This window comes from Pelophylax lessonae, assembly GCF_965119305.1.
Source record: "Pelophylax lessonae genome assembly, chromosome: 13".
Classification (NCBI taxonomy): Eukaryota; Metazoa; Chordata; class Amphibia; order Anura; family Ranidae; genus Pelophylax; species Pelophylax lessonae.
In genome coordinates, this window is record NC_138780.1 from 177645739 (window position 1) to 177669313 (window position 23575).

The window sequence follows — 23575 nt, forward strand, 5'->3', positions numbered from 1 at the left end:
TCTTCATGCTTTGGTGTTGCTAAGGGCCAGTTCACACCACATGCAGCCTAGTGCGTTTTTTGTTCCTGCTTTAAAAACGTATAATTGGTTATATGGTTTCCAATGGCATAGTTCAGACCAGTGCAGTCAGTTCCAGGGCGTCCCAGAAAAAAAAAAGTAGAACATTCTGCATTTTTCCTGCACTGGACTGGACTGGACTGTACTGGAACACGGTAAAACTCATCAAAAATGCACCAGAACCCATCAAAAACGCACCTTATCCAAGTACAGTGAAAAAGAAAATAGCATCTGGAAACGCATCAAAAACGCAAAAAAACACACAGGAACGCATCAAAAATGCACATGCAGAAACACATCTGGAAAGCAATTGGAAAGTATCTAGAATGCGTTTTTGTTGTGTGAACCGGCCCTGAGAGGATTCACACAACTGCTGTGCAACACTGTTTCTGCTTTGGTCCCAACAACCCATGAAACCCATAAGTCCAGATATAGGGCTCATGTACACAGCTGTATGAAAATCTGGCAACTAGTCCATGCACTAGAGTGCATGCATTGGAGCTCATCATAGATCTGAGGTATTTATTGGGGCTGATCTTAGGTCTGCAGTACATGCATTGGAGCTGATCATAGCTCTGAGGTGCATGCATTTGGGGCTGTATTAAAGGGCATGCATTGGGGCTGATTCAAGGTCTTGCATGCATGCATGCATTAGGGCTGACCTAAGGTCTAAAGTGCATGCATTGGAGCTGATCATAAGTTTTAAGTGCATGCATCCTGGGGCTGATGTGAGGTTGGAAGGGCATGCACTGGAAGCTGATGCAAGGTTTGAAGTGCATGCATTGGAGCTAATCATAGATCTGAGGTGCATGTATTGGAGACAATCATAGATCTGAGTTCTGAAATGCATGCATTGGACCTGATCATAGATTAGAGGTCTGAAGTGCATGCATTGGAGCTGATCATAGATTTGAGGTCTGAAGAGCATGCATTGGAGCTGTTCATAGATCTGTGGTCAGAAGTGTATGCATTGGAGTTGATCATAGATCCGATGTCTGTCTGAAGTGCATGCATTGGAGCTGTTCATAGATTTGAAGTCTAAAGTGCATGCATTGGAGTTGTTCATAGATCTGAGGCCTGAAGTGCATGCATTGGAGTTGTTCATAGATCTGAGGTCTGAAATGCGTGCATTGGAGCTGATTGACAATCTGAGGCAATCATTGGGGCTGATCTTAGCTCTGCAGTACATGCATTGGAGCTAATCATAGATCTGAGGTGCATGCACTGGAGCTGATAATGAGGTCTGAAGTGCATTCATCTGGGCTGATCTTAGGTCCGCAGTACATGCAATGGAGCTGATCTAAGGTCTGATGTGCATGCACTGTAGCTGAACATGTTATTTAATCATTTTTTGCACTGCTAATAGCAAAATAAACAAATTGTTATATAGATAAAGAGTTTATTTGCCATTAGCAGTACATCTGTGAATGCAAAAACTCAAAACCAACGAAGACTCGGCTGTGTCTTTGTTCCCTGGCACACGGGTTGTCTAATGCTTGTGGCCATGGCAATTCATGTGGAAAAGTTTGCTGACCTCTGGGGTTCCAGTCCTGTAATATGACGTGTAGATGACTCCCTGCACTGTTGTGAACTTTGTAGCTTCTCTGCACCCTCCTAAGAGCTGGCCTGTGTAGAGGAGAACTCCGCCAGCTCTGGGGATCAGCATTCCCATCTGACTGTGTCAACATAAATTCAGCAGAGACTTGTGAAAGCCAGGAGAGTGTGTGTCCTCGTACAATAATACCATAAATGGCTCCGTCTCCTCTTCATTTCAGTCTCCATCCGCTCTTTCCTGGCTCAAATGAACTGGACCAGATCGCCAAAATCCACGATGTCCTCGGCACCCCGACATCAGCTGTGCTCGGGAAGTTTAAACAGTAAGTGATTTTTTCCTTTTTTGTGCTGTTGTAAACCAAAGGTTAAAGGGGCACTCCACCTCGTCATCCAAGGATATAAAAGAAAGACAATCAATGCTTTTGTGTGTGCTCAAGCAGGCCGGATGCTATTTTGTCCTATCCCGTTGGTGGGGCGGGGGGGTGCGCTGTTTGTATACATCTCACCAATGGCAACCAGTAAAATTTGTAAGGGGTGTCTAAAGGGACACAGTACTGAATCGTAAAAAGAACAGATAATGGGAACTATTTGGAGAGTAAAAGGGGGGGGGGGGGGGGGGAACGACACAGTAGTTGTCACCAGTAAAAATGTGATATAAAGTTACAAGAAAGCTTAGGCAAAAATCTGACTATTTAATCTTTATTATCATAATTGTGCAGACTAATTGAAAAATGATAGATTCTCTCTTTTATTTAGCCTAAGGCTCCCTTCACACGGGCCATTCCGCCCCGCGGACTCAGTTTTGCTGAGCAGGGATCGATCTGCCGATCCTCGCTGAGCAGGCGGATGACAGGTTCATCTCCACTTACTTTGCAGAGATGGAGCTGTCAGATCCCCGCTCTCCTCTATGGGAGATCAGATGATAATTGGACCCCCTGTCCGTTTTTTCATCCGATGCTATCCTCCAGACAGATGGAAAATCGGGTTTCTGTCCGTCTGGATTTCACGGACAGGATCGTATTGGAGAGCAGCGGGTGTCGGCGGAGATGTCTCCGCTGCCATCCGCTGCTCTATAGAGATGCATGGAGCATCCGATCAGGTCCACCTGAAAAACTGACAGGCAGACCTGACTGGAAAGCCCGTGTGAAAGGGGCCCTATTCAATTAAGAGTGCACGTGCCTCTTGCATTTAGTTAAAGCACTTCGATCGTCAAAATGTAAAATCCTATTTATGGTACTTATTTACAGCTGCAATCTATGCAGCGCTTAACATATATGTTGTACATTAACCACTTAAGCCCCGGAAGATTTTACCCCCTTCCTGACCAGGGGGCATTTTGCGATTCGGCACTGCGTGACTTTAACGGACAATTGCGCGGTCGTGCGACGCTGTACCTAAACGAATTTGACATCCTTTTTTTCCCACAAACAGAGCTTTCTTTTGGTGGTATTTGATCACCTGTGCAATTTTTTGATCATGCGCTATAAACAAAAAAAGAGCGTAAATTTTGCAAAAATAACAATATTTTTCACATTTTTTTATATGAAATTCCCCCCAAAAAAATTTAAAAATCTAAATTTTTTAACATTTTCGGCCAATTTGTTTTATGCTACATATGTTTGGTAAAAAAAATCGCAAAAAGCGTATTTTGATTGGTTTGCGCAAAAGTTATCGCGTTTACTAACAAAGGGAAAGATTTTTGTCATTTTTGTTGTTTTTTTTTTAACGCGTAATGGCGGCGATCTGCAATTTTTTTTTTTGTGGCACTGCGACATTGGGGCGGACAGATCGGACCCTTGACTGACATTTTTGACACTTTTGGGGTTACCAGTGACATTTCTACAGTAATCAGTGCTATACGTATGAACTGTTACTGTAAAATTACACTGGTAGTGAAGGGGTTAACTTTATTTGAGAGGGAGGGGTTATGTGTGTCCCTAGGGGCGTGATTCTAACTGTGATTGGCTGTGGCTTGAGCTGTAGAAACAGTGATCAACGGTCCTACATAGTAGAACCGTATGATCACTGTTTCTACACAGGGGAGAATGACAGGCGGCTTGTTTACACTAGCCGCCTGCCTTTCTCCCTCTCCACCGATGATCGCCGAGTGACCGGCGGACATCGGGTCCGCCGGTCACACGCGCGGGAGCATATATACGTCACTTTGTCTGTGAGGGGCTGACCACCGCAGTATATGTACTTGCGGCGGTCGGCAAGTGGTTAACATCAGTCCCTACCCTCACAGAGCTTACAGTCTAAGTTCCCTAACTCACATTCATACATACACATAGTAGGGCCAATTTAGACCAGATCCAATTAACCTACCAGCATGTCTTTGGAGTGAGGGAGGAAACCGGAGTACCCAGAGGAAACCCACGTAGGCACAGGGAGAACATGCAAACTCCAGGCAGGTAGTGTCGTGGTTGGGATTCGAACCAGTGACCCTTTTGCTGCTAGGGGAAAGTGCTAACCACTACACCACTGTGCTGCCCCAAATCCTATATTCACTTCCACATTGCATTCAATTTTGTCTAGCCCACCTATTACTGTGAATGATTTTGTAAACTTTATGAAGATCCTCAATCATTTACTTTCTTGAATTCTGTGAAATGTAGTCATTATGTCCTGACTCCTCCTCCTGAAACTCCTCCTCTCAGCCCCTCTGTAGGTCAGAAGGCAGGCTTCTGACCTACAGAGGTGCTGAGGAGGAGGAGTCTCAGGAGGCAGCGTCAGTATAGGAATAACTGCTTGCAGGCAGCAAGGTACCATGGGATATGTAGTCCTTAGAGATGAAGAAACTGCAAAGCATGCAGGGAATCCAGGAAGTTGTGGAAAGAGGCGGCCAGCAGGCAGGCAGCACAACGTGAAAAAAGTTTTTTCAAGTACATTTATGTTGGATTGTCAAATATAGCTATTGCTTGCATTGTTATTATAATGCTGTTATAAAATTAAAGTGTGTGCTGTGTCCACAGAATTCCTTCAATATTTGTTTTGCCTGGATTTTAGCTTTTATGGCATGCAGCATAAGCACATGAATTTGAGCTGGTATCAGCCTCTTGCAATCCCTGTACATCAGAGCTTAGACCGGGAGAGATAGAAGCAGTGCAATAAGCCAATCAGTTGTGCTGCAGTACTCATAAAGCATAAGGGACATGCGGATGGCAGAGATGAGATCATCAGTCTGCTGATTCTTCTTTCACTGTATAGTCACAGGCTGGGGGAGGGACAAAACGTATAAGGGTCCTTTCACACGGTCAGCTCTGTTTTTTTTTCCGTTCAGTCACTTTTATTTTTTATTTAAACGGACACGGATGTCACTTTTGTAGGGTCCGTTCCGTATGTCAGTTTTTCATCCATCCGTTTGTGGATGAAAAACGGACATAGTGTATGTCTATGGGCTAGCGGACGTTAGCGGATAACATCCGTTTTTGCGTCCGTTCCGTTTTTAAAACGGAAGAAAAATAGGGTTCTCTTGCAATGCAAAAAACTGAATTTAACGGAACGGGCGCAAAACGGATGTCAGCGGATGGTCATCCGCTAGCCCATAGACATACATTACGCAACATACGCAAACGGATGGATGAAAAACCATGTGAAAGGACCCTAGGTGTCACTTAGTGCCGGTTCACATATATGCGATGCGGGAACCCTGCGAATCCACTGTGTTCCTGCATCGCATTCAAATCGTAGGCAGTTCACACTGCCATTTGCGACACCTCCAGATCAGTTCGCATATCACAGTGCAAACTGTCAGTTCAGACATGAATCAGATTTCATAGGTGTGAACCACCATATGATCCGATTCTGCTGCGGACCCAAAAAATTGTCCTGTAAGTGTTGTGTCCAAACGCGATGCAAATTCAGCCGTACAATCTGAAGTGCGCTCCGAATCACATGCGATGTCTGTCATCGCATTAATGTGAACCGGGACTCAAAGTAGTTGTAAACCTCAGACTTGAAATATGAACAAAGCATATCCCTCTATAACAGTGTTTTTCATTAAACCCTTTAGGCCCCTTTCACACAGGCAGACTGTTCAGATCCGCCTGTCTGTTTTTTTTGGCGGATCTGAACGGATGCCTTGTGTATCTCTATGGGGCATCGGATGTCAGCGGAGACATGTCTGCTGACATAGTTACATAGTTTGTGAGGTTGAAAAAAAGACATCAGTCCATCCAGTTCAACCTATGATGTGTGTGTGTGTTTGCTGTTAACCGTACATTGAATACCCCTGTATGTTGTGGTCTTTAAGGTGCCCATCTAATAGTTTTTTTAAACTATCGATGCTCCCCGCTGACACCACTGCCTGCGGAAGAGAATTCCACATCCTTACTGCTCTGACAGTAAAGAACCCCCTACGTATTTTAAGGTTAAACCATTTTCCTCTAGTTTTAGTGAGTGGCCATGTGTCTTATTGTATTCCCTTTCCCTAAAAAGTTTGTTCCTTATGCTAGGGATCCGATCCTGTCCGTCAAATCTGGACGGATGGAAACTCTATTTTCGGTCCGTTCCCATCCGATTCCCCCATAGAGAACTGCGGGGACCTGACAGCTGTGTCTCCGCACACAGCGCAGAGACACAGCTGCCATCCGCCTGCTCAGCAGGGGATCGGCGGATTGATCCCCCGCTGAGAAATACGGAGTCCGCCTGATGGACTCCCTGTGTGAAAGGGGCCTTAAAATTCTCACAGCACCACATTCTAAAATGTTATTAAAGTTATTTTGAGGGGACAGCAAATTTACACTGTTATACAAGCTGTACACTCACTACTTTACATTGTAGCAGTGTCATTTCTTCAGTGTTGTCACATGAAAAGATAGAATACATTTTTACAAAAATGTGAGGGGTGTACTTACTTTTGTGAGATTCTGTATATCTGTGTGGGTCCAATGCATGGATCAGAACACAGTCTGCATGTGGGTTTGCTTTGTGAATGAGCCTCATGTAGTTTATACAGCTGTACTGCCATGGTGAACCTTTGGATGTGGATTTATGTTTATAACTGTATTATTCCACATAATGGAAGCTCCTCGGATATCATTCTTTTGGAGGCGTAGGATGACGGGGACATGTTTATTTTATCTTCTACCTGCAGATAAGTAACATTTTCCTAGATAAGCACAGTAAAGCATTTTGCACCATCAAGGGATTTTTTTCTCACTCTATAGTCAGCAGAGCCTGAACTGTCGCCAATGATGTAAATGAAGATATAGAGGCCATTTAATGGGTTCCCAGAGCTGAACGGAAGCATTATAGAACGTTTTTTTGTGCTTGTTTTTCTTTTTTTTTAAATCAATGATTTAAGTATGCTCCGGTAGTAGCAGGAGGGCTGCTATTGTTTTAACTCATTTAGATTCTGTTTTACTGTAAGCACAGCTCCAGAATGACAAAGAGATGCAGAGTGAACTGTATAGCTACAAGCATTCGGACTCTCCTAAAACTTGAGTTAAGATGTCTCCAGAGAAGAGTATGGTTCAAACTACACAATTCATGTACATTTTAGACAATTGTGCTCTTCCAGCCTTGTGGTAACAGCTTGGAGAACGCTCTCTCTGTTCCTAGCATATCTGAGTGTAGTGACTTCATTTTTTTTTGCCACAAGATTTTGTAAAATGCGGAATGAAAAAGTATTTTTTTTTTTTTTTTACACAATGTTGTCAATTTATTAAGATATATTTCTCACACAGCATGGGCATTGATTAGAATTACACCCCAAAATTCATTCTACTACTCCCCCCGAGTATAGGTATATCACGTGCTTTTTTAGAGCCTAGCCACGCAGAGAGGCTCACAATCCAAGGAGCACCTTCAGGCTTTCTAGAGGCATAAATTACGCGTTTAACCACCTAAGCCCCGGAGGATTTTCCTGCTCAAAGACCAGGGCCTATTTTGCGATTCGGCACTGCGTGACTGCAACGGACAATTGTGCGGTTGTGCGACGCTGTACCCAAATGAAATTGACGTCCTTTTTTCCCACAAACAGAGCTTTCTTTTGGTGGTATTTGATCACCTGTGCGATTTTTACTTTTTGCGCTTTAAACAAAAAAATAGAGACAATTTTTTTTTTTTATATGAAATTCTCAAAAAAAAAAATGTAAAAATCAAAATGTTTTAACATCTTAGGCCAATTTGTTTTCTGCTACATATTTTTGGTAAATAAAAAAAAAAAATCGCAATTACCATATTTTGGTTTGCGCAAAAGTTATTGCGTTTACTAACTTCGGGAAAGATTTATGTCATTTTTATTGTTTTTTTTTAACTAGTAACGGCGGCGTTCTGCGATTTTTTTTTTTTTTTTTTTTTTCCGGGACTACGACATTGTGGCAGACAGATCAGACCCCTGACTGACATTTCTGGGGGGTAGCAGTGACATTACTACAGTAATCAGTGCTACATGCACTGTTACTGTAAAAATGACACTGGCAGGGAAGAGGTTAACTTTATTGGTGATCAAGGGGTTAAGTGTGTCCCTAGGGGCGTGATTCTAACTGTTAGGGGCGTGGCTAGTGAAGTCATCACAGAGACATACGATCCCCTACATAGCAGGATCGTATAGCCTCTGTCATTACTTCAGGGAGAATGACAGATGGCTGTATTTACATCAGCCGTCTGTCTTTCTCCCTCACCTGAGGGAGATCGCTAGCGGTCGGTCACACGCGCAAGCTAGGCAGGGAACGAGCGGGGGCGGGAATGTGCTGCTGACAGGCTCGCGGGCGAGCGACGTACCCCTACGTCACTTTGCCTGTAAGGGGCTGACTGCCGCAGTATATAGTCGTGCAGCGGTCGGCAAGTGGTTAAGATATATTTCTCACACAGCAAATTCATTCTGCTACTCCCCCCGAGTATAGATATATCACGTGTGAGGCATTTTTAGAGCCTAGCCACGCAGAGAGGCCCACAATCCGAGGAGCACCTTTAGGCCTTCTAGAGGCATAAATTACACGTTTAATTTGAAGGAAGATAGGCAAGAAGGACACCGCTCCACGCAGCCCATGGCTAAATGCACATCTACGTGCCCCAAGATTCACCTCGGTGCCGCCCCGGCCAGCAGCTGTGTTCAATGTAGGTAGAAAATGGAGATGGTGGCACTCCAAGATGGAGGAAGTAAAAATCTTTATTACAAAATTTTGTTAAAAATCACAGGATATACACACTCCCAGGACAGCCAGTAAACGTGTTTCACACATCAACTTATTCATTACTAGCAGTAATTCATGCTGACGTGTGAAATGCATTTACTGGCTGTCCTGGGAGTGTGTACAGTATATCCTGTGATTTTTAACTGAATTTTGTAATAGAGATAATTTTTACTTCATCCATCTTGGAGTGCCGCCATCTCCATTTTCTACCTACAAATTAAATTTCCTGAATACCTATCACATTTTTGGAGGCCCTTTAGCACTAGGACAGTAGAAACACCCACAAAATTACCCCATTTTAGAGAGTAAATATTTTGCGTCTTTTGATGACTTTGTTTTATTGCCACAAGTTTTTGTAAAATGCGGAAAGAAAATCAATCACTTCCGGACTGCCCGCCACAGTTTTTACATCAGTACTTTGACATTAAATACCGGGGTTATGGCAACCAATAGCTGCCATAACCCCTGCATTTTCTTACAGGGCGGGTGGTCCTCTTTCACATAAAAGTGGTCCCAGCAGCGGATTCGCCGCAGAATCACTTTTATGGGTGGCTGGAGAGGTGCCCCCTCCCGGGCCTTTTCCCTGCTTCAGGGTTCATACGGTCCTGGAAAACCTGGAAAAGTTTTGGAATTTGTAGATGACACTTTCCAGGCCTGGAAAGGTCATGGAAACTTAGGAAACACACTAAGGTTTTGGAAAAGTCATGGAATTATTTACTGGGGAGCGGATGCTTAATTATTTTAATTTATTATTTTATTGCCAGTGCCACATACTATTTACTTCGCCTTCCGGGTCCGCGCTGTCACTGGCCAGCAGCAGCCGAGGAGATGATCGTGAACCAATCAGGCAGTGGGGAGGGCCGGCCGCGGTTTGCCTGAAGACACTGTGACTGGCCAGCAGCAGCAATAACAGCCGGGAGATAACAAACCAATCACAGGCAGCGGAAGTGTCACTGGAGGGTGGGCCGGCCGCATGAACGTGATGATGATGCGGAAGGGGGTGGTAACCGTTTCGGTTACCGCACCCCCGCGTCATCACGTTCATGCGGCCGGCCCGCCCTCGAGTGACGCTTCCGCTGCCCGTGATTGGTGTGTTATCTCCCAGCTGTTATTGCTGCTGCTGGCCAGTCACAGTGTCTCCAGGCAAACCGCGGCCGGCCCTCCCCGCTGCCTGATTGGTTCACGATCATCTCCTCGGCTGCTGCTGGCCAGTGACTGACAGTAAGGGCAAACTGTGGACCTGGAAGGACACCTACCTGTACCAGTGCTATACGCTGAATGTAAAAATGCCCCCCCCCCCAGTGTTCTTTAGCCCCCCCCCAGTGTTCTTTAGCCCCCCCCGGTGCTTTTCATCTCTCTCTCCCCCCCCATGCTTTTTGGCTCCCCCAGTGCTCTCCAGCTCCCTGGCTCCCCCCTCAGTGATTTCCAGTTCCCCCCCAGACAGTGCTCTCCATTTCCCCCCTCTCCCCCTGTGCTCTCCATCCCCCTGGTTTTCCATGCTACCCCCCACGCCTTCCAACCCCCCTGCAATGCTTTCCAAACCCCCCCTTAATTCTCTCCAGTCCCCCCCTCCGTGCCCTTCAGCTCCTCCAGTGCTCTCTGCTTCCCCTGTGCTCTTCTATCTTCTATCATGTCCGCAGCCTCTGACCACCTCCTGTATCATGTCCGCAGCCTCTAACCACCTCCTGTATCATGCCTGCAGCCTCTGACCGCCTCCTGTATCATGTCCGCAGCCTCTGACCGCCTCCTGTATCATGTCCGCAGCCTCTGACCGCCTCCTGTATCATGTCCGCAGCCCCTGACCGCCTCCTGTATCATGTCCGCAGCCTCTGACCTCCTCCTGTATCATGTCCGCAGCCCCTGACCGCCTCCTGTATCATGTCCGCAGCCTCTGACCACCTCCTGTATCATGTCAGCTAAATGTACAGTGTGTGTCGTAAAACGTTTGACATTTCGAACATGGGAGAGGCAGCGCTGTCTAGCCGCGCTAAAGGTGCAAAGCACCAGTCTGCAGCTGCGGTGCTTGACAGCTTCCAATCCGATCGCTGGCTTTTTCACCCGTGCGCCTGAAGTGGCACCGGCTCCCAGCTGCGGCAGCGGTGCTTCCATCTCATCCACTGTAAAACAAGGGACCATTTTGAGTCACGCTGTATCCAGAAACTAAACCCTAACTGCAGAGGTACTGTACACTACAAAGATTGTCATTTATTTTAGTAAAAATATGCTGGGTGTGACATGGATTTTCTTCTTATTTAACATGCATACATAGAAATTTCATGAAACATTAGGTCATGAATATTGACGTGTAGTCATGGAAAAGTCATGGAAAAGTCATGGAATTTTATTGGTGAAAATGTGTATGAACCCTGCTGCTTACTTGAGCCATCGGTAGCGGGAAAAACAATCCGGTCCTTTCAGGTCCCAGGCAGGAAGTCGAGTGAGGGCAAGATATCCCCCACTCAACTCTATGGCCTTGGAGGACTGGAGCGATGTCATATATCGATTCCTCCCAACGGCCTTAAAGGGCCCATTTTTGTTTTTTTTTAATTGTAAGGGTAGATGTGAGATCTGAGGTCTTTCTGACCCCAGATCTCACATTGAAGAGGACCTGTCCTGCCTATTTTTATTACAAGGGATGTTTACATTCCTTGTAATAGGAATAAAAGTGATCAAAATTTTTTTTTTTTTAAAGGGACAGTGTAAAAAAAAAAAGTAAAATAAATAAAAAAAAAAAAAAAAAAAAAGGAAAGCTCCCTGTCCCTCGCATAAGCGAACACACATGTAAACGGGTGGATATATTGTTGCTTGGGGGCATCTATTTTTTGCCTGGCAGTCTATTGTTGCTGGCGAAAGATCTATTGTTGCAGGTTGGGCTTATGTTGCTGGGGGTCAATTGTTGCTGGAAGGGATCTACTGTTCAGAGAGCAGTCTATTGTTGCTGGGGTAATTGTCTGTTGATGCTGGGCTGGCTGCTGGGAAATCTGTTGTTGCTGCCAGGGTCTATTGTTGTTGGGGTCCATTGTTGCTGGGAAGGGTCTATTAATGCTGGCTGCAGGGGGATCTACTTTACTGCTTTTCTTGTTGTTAAAAAATTCAAATACAAATGACTTAGCACCACAAAACAATTTTTGGTTCTGTATTATTTAAAAGGGGTGGTACTGGCAGGTGGGTAGAGGGGATAAAACCAAGGGATGGTGCTTGGAGGTGGGTAGAGGGGGTGGAACCAAGGGATGGTGCTTGGAGGTGGGTAGAGGGGGTGGAACCAAGGGATGGCGCTTGGAGGTGGGTAGAGGGGTGGAACCAAGGGATGGTGCTTGGAGGTGGGTAGAGGGGGTGGAATCAAGGGATGGTGCTTGGAGGTGGGTAGAGGGGGTGGAACCAATGGATGGTGCGTGGAGGTGGGTAGAGAGGGTGGAACCAAGGGATGGTGCCTGGAGGTGGGTAGAGGGGGTGAAATCAAGGGATGGTGCTTGGAGGTGGGTAGAGGGGGTGGAACCAAGGGATGGTGCCTGGAGGTGGGTAGAGGGGGTGGAATCAAGGGATGGTCCTTGGAGGTGGGTAGAGGGGGTGGAATCAAGGGATGGTGCCTGGAGGTGGGTAGAGGGGGTGGAATCAAGGGATGGTGCCTGGAGGTGGGTATAGGGGGTGGAATCAAGGGATGGTGCTTGGAGGTGGGTAGAGGGGGTGGAACCAAGGTATGGCGCTTGGAGGTGGGTAGAGGGGTGGAACCAAGGGATGGTGCTTGGAGGTGGGTAGAGGGGGTGGAATCAAGGGATGGTGCTTGGAGGTGGGTAGAGGGCGTGGAACCAAGGGATGGTGCGTGGAGGTGGGTAGAGGGGGTGGAATCAAGGGATGGTGCTTGGAGGTGGGTAGAGGGGGTGGGATCAAGGGATGGTGCTTGGAGGTGGGTAGAGGGGGTGGAATCAAGGGATGGTGCTTGGAGGTGGGTAGAGGGGGTGGAACCAAGGCATGGTGCGTGGAGCTGGGTAGAGGGGGTTGAATCAAGGGATGGTGCTTGGATGTGGTTAGAGGGGGTGGAATCAAGGGATGGTGCTTGGAGGTGAGTAGAGGGGGTGGAACCAAGGGATGGTGCTTGGAGGGGGTTGAATCAAGGGATGGTGCTTGGAGGTGGTTAGAGGGGGTGGAATCAAGGGATGGTGCTTGGAGGTGGGTAGAGGAGGTGGAACCAAGGGATGGTGCTTGGAGGTGGGTAGGGGGGCGGAGACAAGAAGTGAAGGGGGAGTTCCTGCACCTATTCTCCGAGAAAAAAGCCCTACCTATAACTGATGATGAATCCGCCTGTACAGTACAGACACGCAGCTTCCTAGCCCTTTCATAAAAGTCACATTTTTCCTTGCTGGATGGTCCATCTAAATTGATGTTTCTTCTATAATAGTTGCACATTGTTATTTTGAATTATGCTATGTGAATGGGGGCATGTAACAAATAGAAAGCAGGCGTTATTCCAATTTGGCTGCAAAAGTGACATTTTAGGTAAGACATTTACGAGGGAAACTGTTTTAGTAGCATGCACCATGCCTGTAAATAAACCTGTTTATATTGGCACTTCTATTGAGGTTTTAATTTTCCTTTACAGATCAAGAGCAATGAACTTTGATTTCCCATCCAAAAAGGGAAAAGGGATTAGCCGGCTGTTGCCAGGTTTCTCGCCTGAAAGCATCGCGCTCATGTGTGCCATGCTGGAGTACGACCCAGAGGAGAGGATCACTGCTGCACAAGCGCTCCAGCACTTTTACTTTGCAGAATCCAGGTATATTATGACTGAAGGCACTTGTACAGAGTCCTATAGAATCCAACCATGCAATTTTTTTATTTAGACACAATTTAAAGTGATTGTAAAGGTTTTTTTTTTTTTTTTTAAATAAAAAAAACATTATACCTATCTGCTCTGTGTAATGGATTTGCACAGATCAGCCCCAATCTTCCTCATTTAGGTCCCGCTCCTTGCTTCTCCTCTTCTCGGTGTGCCACCATAGGAAGCCACTTCTTATGGTGGCACAGCTAAGGGCTTGATCTCGAGTCACGCTGCCTGTGTCCATAGACACAGACAGCGTGGCTTGGCCCCACCCTCTTCCACAAGAATTGGTTGACAGAAGCAGGAGCCAATGGCTTCTGATGCTATCAGTCTGCCCTGTGAGAAGGGAGAGCCAATGCTCTCAGGTACAGCGCTGGAATGAGATTGAGCTCAGGTAAGTATAACGGGGAAAGGAGGGCTGCTGCATGCAGAAGGTTTTTTACTCTTATGCAGAGAATACATTAAGGTAATAAAAAAAAACTTCTGCCTTTCGAACTACTCTAACTTTTCAAAACCTTTTAAAACAAAGTGGAAAAATAAACCTTTCCTACCTGCCCCCTTTGCAGCATATTGGCTTTCCCAAGACTTTAGTGAGATTTACGAAGAGCTGTGCAAGGCTTCTTCTTCATTTGGCATCTACAGGAAATTGCTGTTGCTTTTTCCCATTTTTATGTTCCATGTAATAAAACTGCTACAGCAATAGCACAGTTGTCCAAAGTTACCCAAGCTAAATATATTTTTGTTAGGAAAATCTTACATTGCTGATTGCCGAGGTAAAGGTCTGACAACACAGAAGCCTGTTGGACTGCTGCAGGTAGACTGCTGCTTTTACACAGTGCAGTGTTTTTTCTTTCTTTCCTGCATCATAGTGCCAGGGGACAGACTGTTTTATGGCATTGCCGCTGTCACCTTACACAATAGAAAAACTTTGTCTGGAAACTTCAGCTGGGCTTTAAAATGAGTGTAACTCCCATTCTATTGGATAAATGTACAGTTAAAGTGTATGTTCATGCTTTACCTAAATTTACGCCCGTTCCTCCCACCTGGCCTCTAGAGCTCAAAAGTCAAACACGAGGCCCGCCGGCCAAAACTGGCCCACCAGACATTATCATGTGGCCCTCGCACCCAGTTTTGCTGCTGGAACGTGGCAAAACTCCATTCTGCCACCTCCTGCTATCACCGCTCCGCTCCCCTCTGTCACACAAGCCTACTGTGTGCACACTCTGCAAATAGTACACCCCTAAACCTTGCATTCTGTACATAGTACACCTATGAACTCTGCACGCAGAGGATCCCTAATCCCTGCATTCTGTACATTGCGCACCCCTTAACCTTGCATTCTATACATAGTGCACCCATGAATTTGCATGCAGCGGATCCCTAAACCCTGCATTCTGTACATAATGCACTCCTGTACCCTGCAAGTAGCACACCCCAGATAAAACCGGCCCTTTGAGGGCAACCATACTGCTGATGCAGCCCTGCGATGAAATAGAGTTTCACATTCTCCTGCTCCAGAGCAAATCCCAACATTATTTCTTTTACCTTGTTTCTGTATGCAAAATCATCACCAGGCTTGGTAACGTCTCACAGGCAGTGGCGGAGCCAGAGGGCTATCTGGGGTGACAATTGCCACCCCAGACGAAATCCTTGCCACCCCTGTTGCCACCCCGCTCGCGCTCGCTTATGCTCATAACATTACATAGCTGAACCTGAACGAGAGGGCGCCTGTGCAGCTAGTTCTCTGTGACTGTGACTGAGCGCGGTGAGCTGAGCAGCAGCGGCGCCGTGAGCCGCTGCACAGCTAACCAATCACGCGTGCCTGCACACCTGATTGGTTCGCTGTGCCGCTACTCACAGTGAGTAGCGGCACAGCGAACCAATCAGGTGTGCAGGCACGCGTGATTGGTTAGCTGTGCAGCGGCTCACGGCGCCGCTGCTGCTCACCGTGCTCAGTCACAGAGAACTAGCTGCACAGGCTCCCACTCGTTCACTTCTTCTACCTATAACTTTAGGTAAGTCTCTCTCTCTCTGGTCTCTGCATGATTGAAGGGGACACGGTACACTGGTCACTACATTGATGGGTTGGCAATCATGCTGGTCACTACATTGATGGGTTGGCAATCATGCTGGTCACTACACTGATGGGTTGGCACGCTGGTCACTACATTGATGGGTTGGCACACTGATCACTACATTGATGGGTTGGCACGCTGGTCACTACATAGTTAGTGAGGTTGAAAAAAGACATCAGTCCATCCAGTTCAACCTATGATGTGTGTGTGTTTGCTTTTAACCGTACATTGTATACCCCTGTATGTTGTGGTCTCTAAGGTGCCCATCTAATAGTTTTTTGAAACTATCAATGCTCCCAGCCGATACGACTACTTACAGTAAAGAACCCCTTACGCATTTTAAGGTTAAACCGCCTTTCCTCTAGTTTTAGTGAATGGCCACGTGTCTTATTGTATCTCCTCTCTCTGAATAGTTTGTTCCTTATGCTAGGGTCGCCAGTACAGTATTTGTACATTGATATCATATCCCCCCTCAATCGTCTCTTCTCCAGAGAGAATAAGTTCAGTGCTTGTAGTCTTTCCTCATAGCTGATGTCCTCCATTCCCCTAATTATTTTTGTTGCCCTTCTCTGGACTCTTTCCAGTTCCAGCACATCCTTCCTGAGGACCGGTGCCCAGAACTGGACAGCATACTCCAAATGTGGCCGGACCAGAGTCTTGTAGAGCGGGAGAATAATCTCTTTATTTCTGGAGTGAATCCCCTTTTTTATACATCCCAGTATTCTGTTGGCTTTGCTTGCAGCGGCTTGGCATTGCATGCCACTGCCAAACCTGTTGTCTACCAGTACCCCCAAGTCCTTTTCCATCCTAGACTCACCCAGAGGTTCCCCCCCTAGTGAGTAGCTTGCTTTCTGGTTTCTGGCACCCAGGTGCATTACTTTACATTTTTCAACATTAAACCTCATCTGCTATGTAGTTGCCCACCCCGTTATTTTGTTCAGGTCCGCTTGTAAGGTTTCCACATCCTGCATAGCAGATATTGGCATGCTTAGTTTAGTATCATCCGCAAATACTGAGATTGTACTCGATATCCCCTCCTCTAGATCATTTATGAATAAATTAAACAGGATTGGTCCCAGGACAGAACCCTGGGACCCACTTTCCACACCCGCCCAATCCGAGTACTCCCCATTAATCACCATCCTCTGGACTCTCCCCTGGAGCCAGTTCTCTATCCAGGTATTCACCTTATGGTCCATACCTACCTTCCTTAGTTTGTACAGTAAGCGTTTGTGGGGAACGGTGTCAAAGGCCTTTGCAAAGTCCAGATACACCACATCCACAGGCTTCCCTTTATCTAGGTGGCAGCTCACTTCATCGTAGAAGGTTAATAGATTGGTTCGGCAAGAACGATTTTTCATGAATCCATGCTGATTACTACTAATAATATAGTTTTCATTACTAAAGTCTTGTATGTGGTCCCTTAACATCCCCTCCAAAATCTTGCAGACTACAGATGTTAGGCTGACCGGCCTATAGTTACCCGGGATACATCTCGGCCCCTTTTTAAATATTGGTACCATATTGGCTTTTTTTCCAATCAGCTGGCACCATACCCGTCTGTAAACTATCCTTAAAGATCAAGAATAATGGTCTGGCAATCACCTGGCTGAGCTCTTTCAGAACCCTCGGGTGCAAGCCATCCGGTCCCGGTGATTTATTTATGTTAAGTTTCTCTAGTTTAGTTTTAAGTCTATCTTCTGTTAGCCATGGCGGTATTTCCTGAGGTGTGTTGTTTAGTTCGGCCTTACAAGCTAGGTTCGTGTAGCCCCCCCGATTCTTTTGTGAAGACAGAAGAGAAGAAATTATTTAACACCGCCTTTTCTCTGTCCTCAGTGGCCATATTTCCTTTGTCATCTTTTATGGGGCCAATGTGTTCTGGCCTCTCTTTCTTACTGTTTATATACTTAAAGAACTTCTTGGGGTTCTTTTTACTCTCCTCCGCTATATGTCTCTCGTGTTCTATTTTAGCCGCCCTGATTTCATCTTTACATTTCTTAATACACTCTTTGTAATGCTTAAATGCTGCCAATGACCCCTCAGTCTTGTATTTTTTGAAGGCCTTTTCTTTAGCACTAATATGCATTTTTATGTTGGAGTTTAGCCACCCAGGGTTTGGCTTTGCTCTTTTAAATTTATTTCCCTTTGGAATGCACTGGCCAATCCCCTTGTTAAGTATGCTCTTGAAGCACTCCCATTTTTCCTCCGTGTTCTTTGTTCCCAGGGTTCTATCCCAATTGATATTTTCTAGCAGCGAGCGCAGTTTTGGGAAATTGGCTCTTTTGAAATTCAGCGTCTTAATATTACCCTTGTGCTTCCTATTACTGTAATTAATACTGAAACTTATTGACCTATGGTCACTGTTTCCTAAGTTGGCCCGTATTTCTATATCCGTGAGCAGGTCTGTATTGTTAGTAATCAGTAGGTCAAGTACCGCATTGTTTCTTGTCGGTGCATTCACCATCTGACCCATGAAATTGTCCTGCAAAACATTTAGGAACTGCCGAGCCTTGGCTGAGTGTGCGGTTCCTTCTGCCCAGTCTATATCAGGATAATTAAAGTCCCCCATTATGACATTTCCCATCCTTGCTGCCAATCCTATCTGTAAAATGAGGTCCACCTCCCCCTCCTCCCTCTGGTGGGGGGCCTATAGCATACGCCCAATATTACCTTCCCCACGTGCCTTCCCTTTGAAGCTCTACCCATAGGGATTCTGCCTCGTCCTTAGCTCCATTATTAATATCATCCCTCATATTTACCTGTATACTGTTCTTAATATACAAACATACCCCTCCCCCTTTTTTACCTTCTCTATCTCTGCGATAAAGGGAATACCCCTGAATGGTCGCCATCCAGTCATGAGAACTGTCAAACCAAGTCTCAGTTATCCCCACAAATCGAAGTCCTCCTCAAACATCAGTAGCTCCAGCTCTCCCATCTTGTTGGCTTCTGGCATTGGTATACAAGCCCCGTAATTTTGACCGGTTACAAATATCCTCATTTGATGTTTTTAGGCTGCTCTTGTGATTTTTCCCCATACCCACCCTGGGTATAGGAGCTCCGAACACCCTACCGCTAATGCCCCCATTTCTGCCCCCTGAATCTTGCTTTCCACTGGCTAATTCTACATCTGTACCCTCCCCCCCATTCCCTAGTTTAAAAGCCCCTCTAACTTTGTGGCCATCCACTACATTGATGGGTTGGTACGCTGGTCACTACATTGATGGGTTGGCACGCTGGTCACTACATTGATGGGTTGGCACGCTGGTCACTACATTGATGGGTTGGCACGCTGGTCACTACATTGATGGGTTGGCACGCTGGTCACTACATTGATGGGTTGGCACGCTGGTCACTACATTGCTGGGTTGGTATGCTGGTCACTACATTGATTGGTTGGTACGCTGGTCACTACATTGATGGGTTGGTACGCTGGTTACTACATTGTCAATTGATGGCGGGGGGCATGCTGGTCACTACATTGATGGGGGGGCAATATTGTGCAGCCCTACTCATAGGCATGCGCACGGGGTGTGCCGGGTGTGCCTAGGCATACCCTAATCACCCTCGTGCAGTGCTTCTGCCATGGCCGCCGCCGCTGTGTCTGCTGCTCTCTGCCCCTGGCTGCTCAGCGCCCAAACCCAATCCTGTTGGTGCAGAGACTGAGAGGGACTGTCTGGGGGAGGACCCTGGCCTGCTGTAAGGGGGGATCTATATAGGGGACCTCAACTCACCCTGGCCTGCTGTAAAGGAGGATATATGGGGGACCTGCCCTAGCCTGCTCTAAAGGGGGATATATGGGTATCCTGCTCTAAAGGGGATCTATGCCATTGATCCCCCTTTAGAGCAGGGTCCCCATAGATCCCCTTTAGAGCAGAGCCCTATGATCGTTGTGCGGCCTTAAAATAATAATGTTTACTTTGATAATTGTTTATTTAATTAAAAATGTTTTAATACCGCTTAGGATGTTTGTTTACATTTATTTATAAAAGCGTGTGTATATGTATGTGTGTATGTATATATATATATACACACACACACATGCATGTATATTGACCCCCCAAAATAATACCTTGCCACCCCTGTTTTAAAAGTCTAGCTCCGCCACTGCTCACATGGGCAGTTGCTTAAGAGTCTTAGTCCTATAGCCATAGGCATCCCCCAGAACTACATCTCTCAAGTGTCCTTTCCCTGCATGGCAGACAGGCTCTTGCGAGTCAAGGCAGTAGCATTATTATACAGGGAAATAAATGAATTTGTGCATGTGAAGGACATAGATGGGCGAGGATAGGTGGAGTTCTGTAGTCCAGCAGGCAGGGCTGACAATAATGATTGGGTTTGCAGTTGTTAGCTCATTCAAAAAGTTAGGATCTTGCTGGATTTCTGTCAGCTCAAGTTTTCTTTTTTTTCTGTAGCTGTGGGTTTTTAACCACTTTTCCTTAGGTGGACATCTTATGACATCCTGGAGTTTGAGTGGATATATCTGGATGATGCTTGGTGCAGGCATCATCCAGATATCTTTTTTTTTTTTTTCAGCCAGCAATTCCCTCACATGTAAAAGCTTGTTTAGCTGTTGGATTGCTTTTACAGGTGGCGAGAGAGGACATCCCCTCGCCGCCTTTTGGTCTCTCCCGTGCGATTGGGGGAGAGATTTGATTGTGCAATTTTCCTTTACCCCACTCTGAAGTGTGGTTCTGATTGTGCTTGCTGCTTCACATTCGTTGTGTCTCTTTAGACACAGCAGGGACAGTGAAGTTTAAATGGTTTACTCAGGGAGCTCAGTTCCCCTTCCCAGTGGTGACTCCGCAGATCATCTATCTCCCCATTTGGCCATGATTTAACAGCTCCCTCCCTCAGCAATTATATGGGGGTTCACCTCTCCCTTGCTCCCTCTACCAAGAGTGACTCAGCCAATTAGTTTGCTTCTTCCCTGTCCCACAAATAGCTTGGCATCCTTCTAATCTCCAATGTAAACACAAAGCAGAAGCTCTAAGAGAGGGAGCAGGATGAGCTGAACCTGAGAGGTAACCACTTCAGTATATCTGCTGTGAATGTGAGATTTAGTTGCTCCACAAAGCCTATGACTAAAGAGGTTAGTGAGGGCTTGTTTTAAAACTCAATGACTGCTTGTAAAAATAAAAAATACTGTAATAGCCTGTTCACTTTAAAATGTAGTAGGTTAAAGAACCAAAGTACAGTGTTTTTTCCCTGCCCGGCCCACTTCACAGCAGTATGATTATTACTGATATCCAGAAGCACCTATATCTACCATGTAGACCAGCCTTTTTCAACCAGGGTGCCTTCAGGTTTCTTCATGGGTGCCTTGGCAAAATGTCTAAAAATTGCCCAAAATCTGCATACAAGCCAGCAGGTGGGTCAAATCTACCTTTTAGTTACACAAAACCACAGGTTTTTATTGTGCACCATTACAACCTTCCAGTGGGCAGTGTCCTAAAAACCAATGACTTCATTGGTTGATAAGGAGGACATCGGGTGCCTTCACAACATCCGTGTTTGCCCCTCCCCATCAGTACTGGGGTCACAGCTGCGTAAGGGAGAGAAACTGAGGGTCAAGAGAAACATTGGCATACTACATACTAGTCAGTACCAGTGTGCAAAGGTGTATTTACTTTAAATGTTGGGTGCCCTATGGGTGTGGATGTTGTTTTGTAACGTAAAACTATTTGTTTCATTTGTTTATATTGAAGAATGGGGGGCCCCGAGATTGTGCAGAATTTTAAAGGGTGTCTTGACTGAAAAAAAAAAAAGTAGAGAAACAATGATATAGACTGTTTCTTACCACACCAATCCTCACAATGCTGATGTTTCATCTTCAGGGCATTAGAGAAGCGCGGGCTGCCCCTAAAATATGGGTTGGCGGAAAAGTCCAACACGGCAGGTTCCATGAGTTACTTGATGCGGATTGCCGGCCAAGGAAGAAGGCAGGTAAAATTTTCACCACTTTTGTCATTTGAGAACCACTAACTTGTTCGATGAGACAGGGGAAACCTAACTGGAAGATGGTGCAGTTCGAGGACATTGTCATAATGAACATACCAAAAAAAATACCCAAGCCCTTTATTCCATTTTTTATCAAAATGCAACAGCCCTGATTGTGGCTGTAGATAGAAAACACCCAATCCAAAACTGTAATTATGCACTGTGCTAATATTGATTTTTATTTTATTATTAGAACACTGGAATCTGCTGGTAAGTCATACTATTTTAAATTAACTTATAGCCTAGGACACAAGTTTGATTTTTAAGGATCTACAGCATCACTTTCTTTAACCTTTTTTGTCTCTAGACCAAATACAGACAATGAAATGTGTTGATTGATTCCAAATAAACTGTAAGGCCCCTTTCCCAGGAGCGGACTGTTTAGATCCGCCTGTCCATTTTTCAGGCAGACCCAATTAGACCACCCATTGCTCTCTATGGGGCGGCCGATGTCCGCTAACACCTGTCGGGCATCCGGTCTGATAAAACCTGCTAAAAACAGACGTCTGACGATACATTCTCTCTCTGTCTGGTACATTGGATGGGAACAGACATGCAGTCTGTGTCCATCCGACCGCCCTATAGAGGAGAGCGGGCTGTGTCTACGGCCGCTCTGCATAGCTGAGTGGACACGGACCTGTCATCCGCCTGCTCAGCGGGGATCAGTGAAGAAATGCCCCGCTGGGCAGGTGGATCCGCTTCATCTGAAAGGGCCTTAGGTGCTGAGCCATTCATTTTTTGCAGCTGATGACCACTGTATACTAGCAATAGGTACCATAGTAGGTAAGGACTGTAGACAGCAGCTCACCATGATGTCACCTGAGAAAACAAGCCAAGACTTGTAGCTGCTATGAAGTTGCTAGTGTGATGCGACCCTAATAAAATTCTTTCCTAACAGCTCCATGGCACCGTACGGATGAGGAAGTGCTCTGGCCTTTTAATCCTAAAGGACAAGTCAATAACTAAATATCTAAGGCCAGCCATAGACGGTTCTAATGAGATTCGAAAAGTGTATGGGCAGGCTAAATGTACCAAGTTGATCGATTAACTTTGGTACAAGCAGCCAGTCTGATTTTGCATGTAATTATCATTAGTGGCTGGTAGAACCGCTAGCAATAAGCATTGGCTTCCCTGGGAGAATACAATGGCTTGGCAGCAGGCATTCCCCTGTCAACACTGTTTGTGTTGATGAGGAATCAACCAAATTTCTTTCCTGCAACCCAAATTCGCTCCGTGTATGGCTTTTTACCCTGCACATCACAGGTTTTCTTTAGCCTGTCCAACTAAAATGATTATCTATTAGATTTTATCAAAGTTCCCTTACCTTACAACAAGTCCATGTAGATTCCCCTGCCCTGGATGTGGTCCCCACTCATGGTCATGTTTTTTACTCACCTCTATACAAAATTAGCATATGAAAAAAGGGAAACACATTTTTTTTTTCCTATTCAGGAGACAAAAAAAAAGATCCAATCCTTTATCCTCCAGTCAGACGAGACTTCAGCCTCTATGGCTCAGGCCAAAGTAGTCTTTTTAAAGTCTCGTTTTTTTCCCTATAAAAATAAAAAACATGTTATACTTACCTGCTCTGTTGCAGTGGATTTGCACAGAGCAGCCTGGATCCTCCTCTTCTGTGATCCTGACCCCTCCCTCCTGTTTAGTGCCCCCACAGCAAGCAGCTTGCTATGGGGCAACCAAGCCGATTCACAGCTTCCTGTGTGCATTCAGACACGGACCCCTGGCCCAGCCCCCCCCCTCTTTCTCCTGATTGGCTAGCTGACTTTGATTGACAGCAGCAGCAGCCAATGGTGCCACTGCTGTGTCTCAGCCAATTTGGAGGGAGAATCTTGGAAGGCTGAGACACTCCTTGACATCGCTGGACAGAGAGGGACCTCAGGTAAGTATTAGGGGGGCTGCTGCACACAAAAGGCTTT

At 45.9% G+C, this 23575-nt stretch overlaps 1 protein-coding gene across 3 annotated transcripts in view; it reads left to right on the plus strand.

Moving 5' to 3' along the window:
• The window catches only part of MOK (MOK protein kinase), a 64614-nt gene that overhangs the window by 34988 nt on the left and 6051 nt on the right, over positions 1-23575 (plus strand). For 2 of the 3 annotated variants that reach the window (XM_082242680.1, XM_082242681.1), the window contains exons 8-10: positions 1833-1934; positions 13348-13521; positions 21479-21587. In XM_082242680.1, coding sequence (XP_082098806.1) covers positions 1833-1934; positions 13348-13521; positions 21479-21587 — 385 coding nt within the window. The remainder of the gene's footprint in view (positions 1-1832; positions 1935-13347; positions 13522-21478; positions 21588-23575) is intronic. The other variant, XM_082242682.1, reaches the window with a different exon arrangement.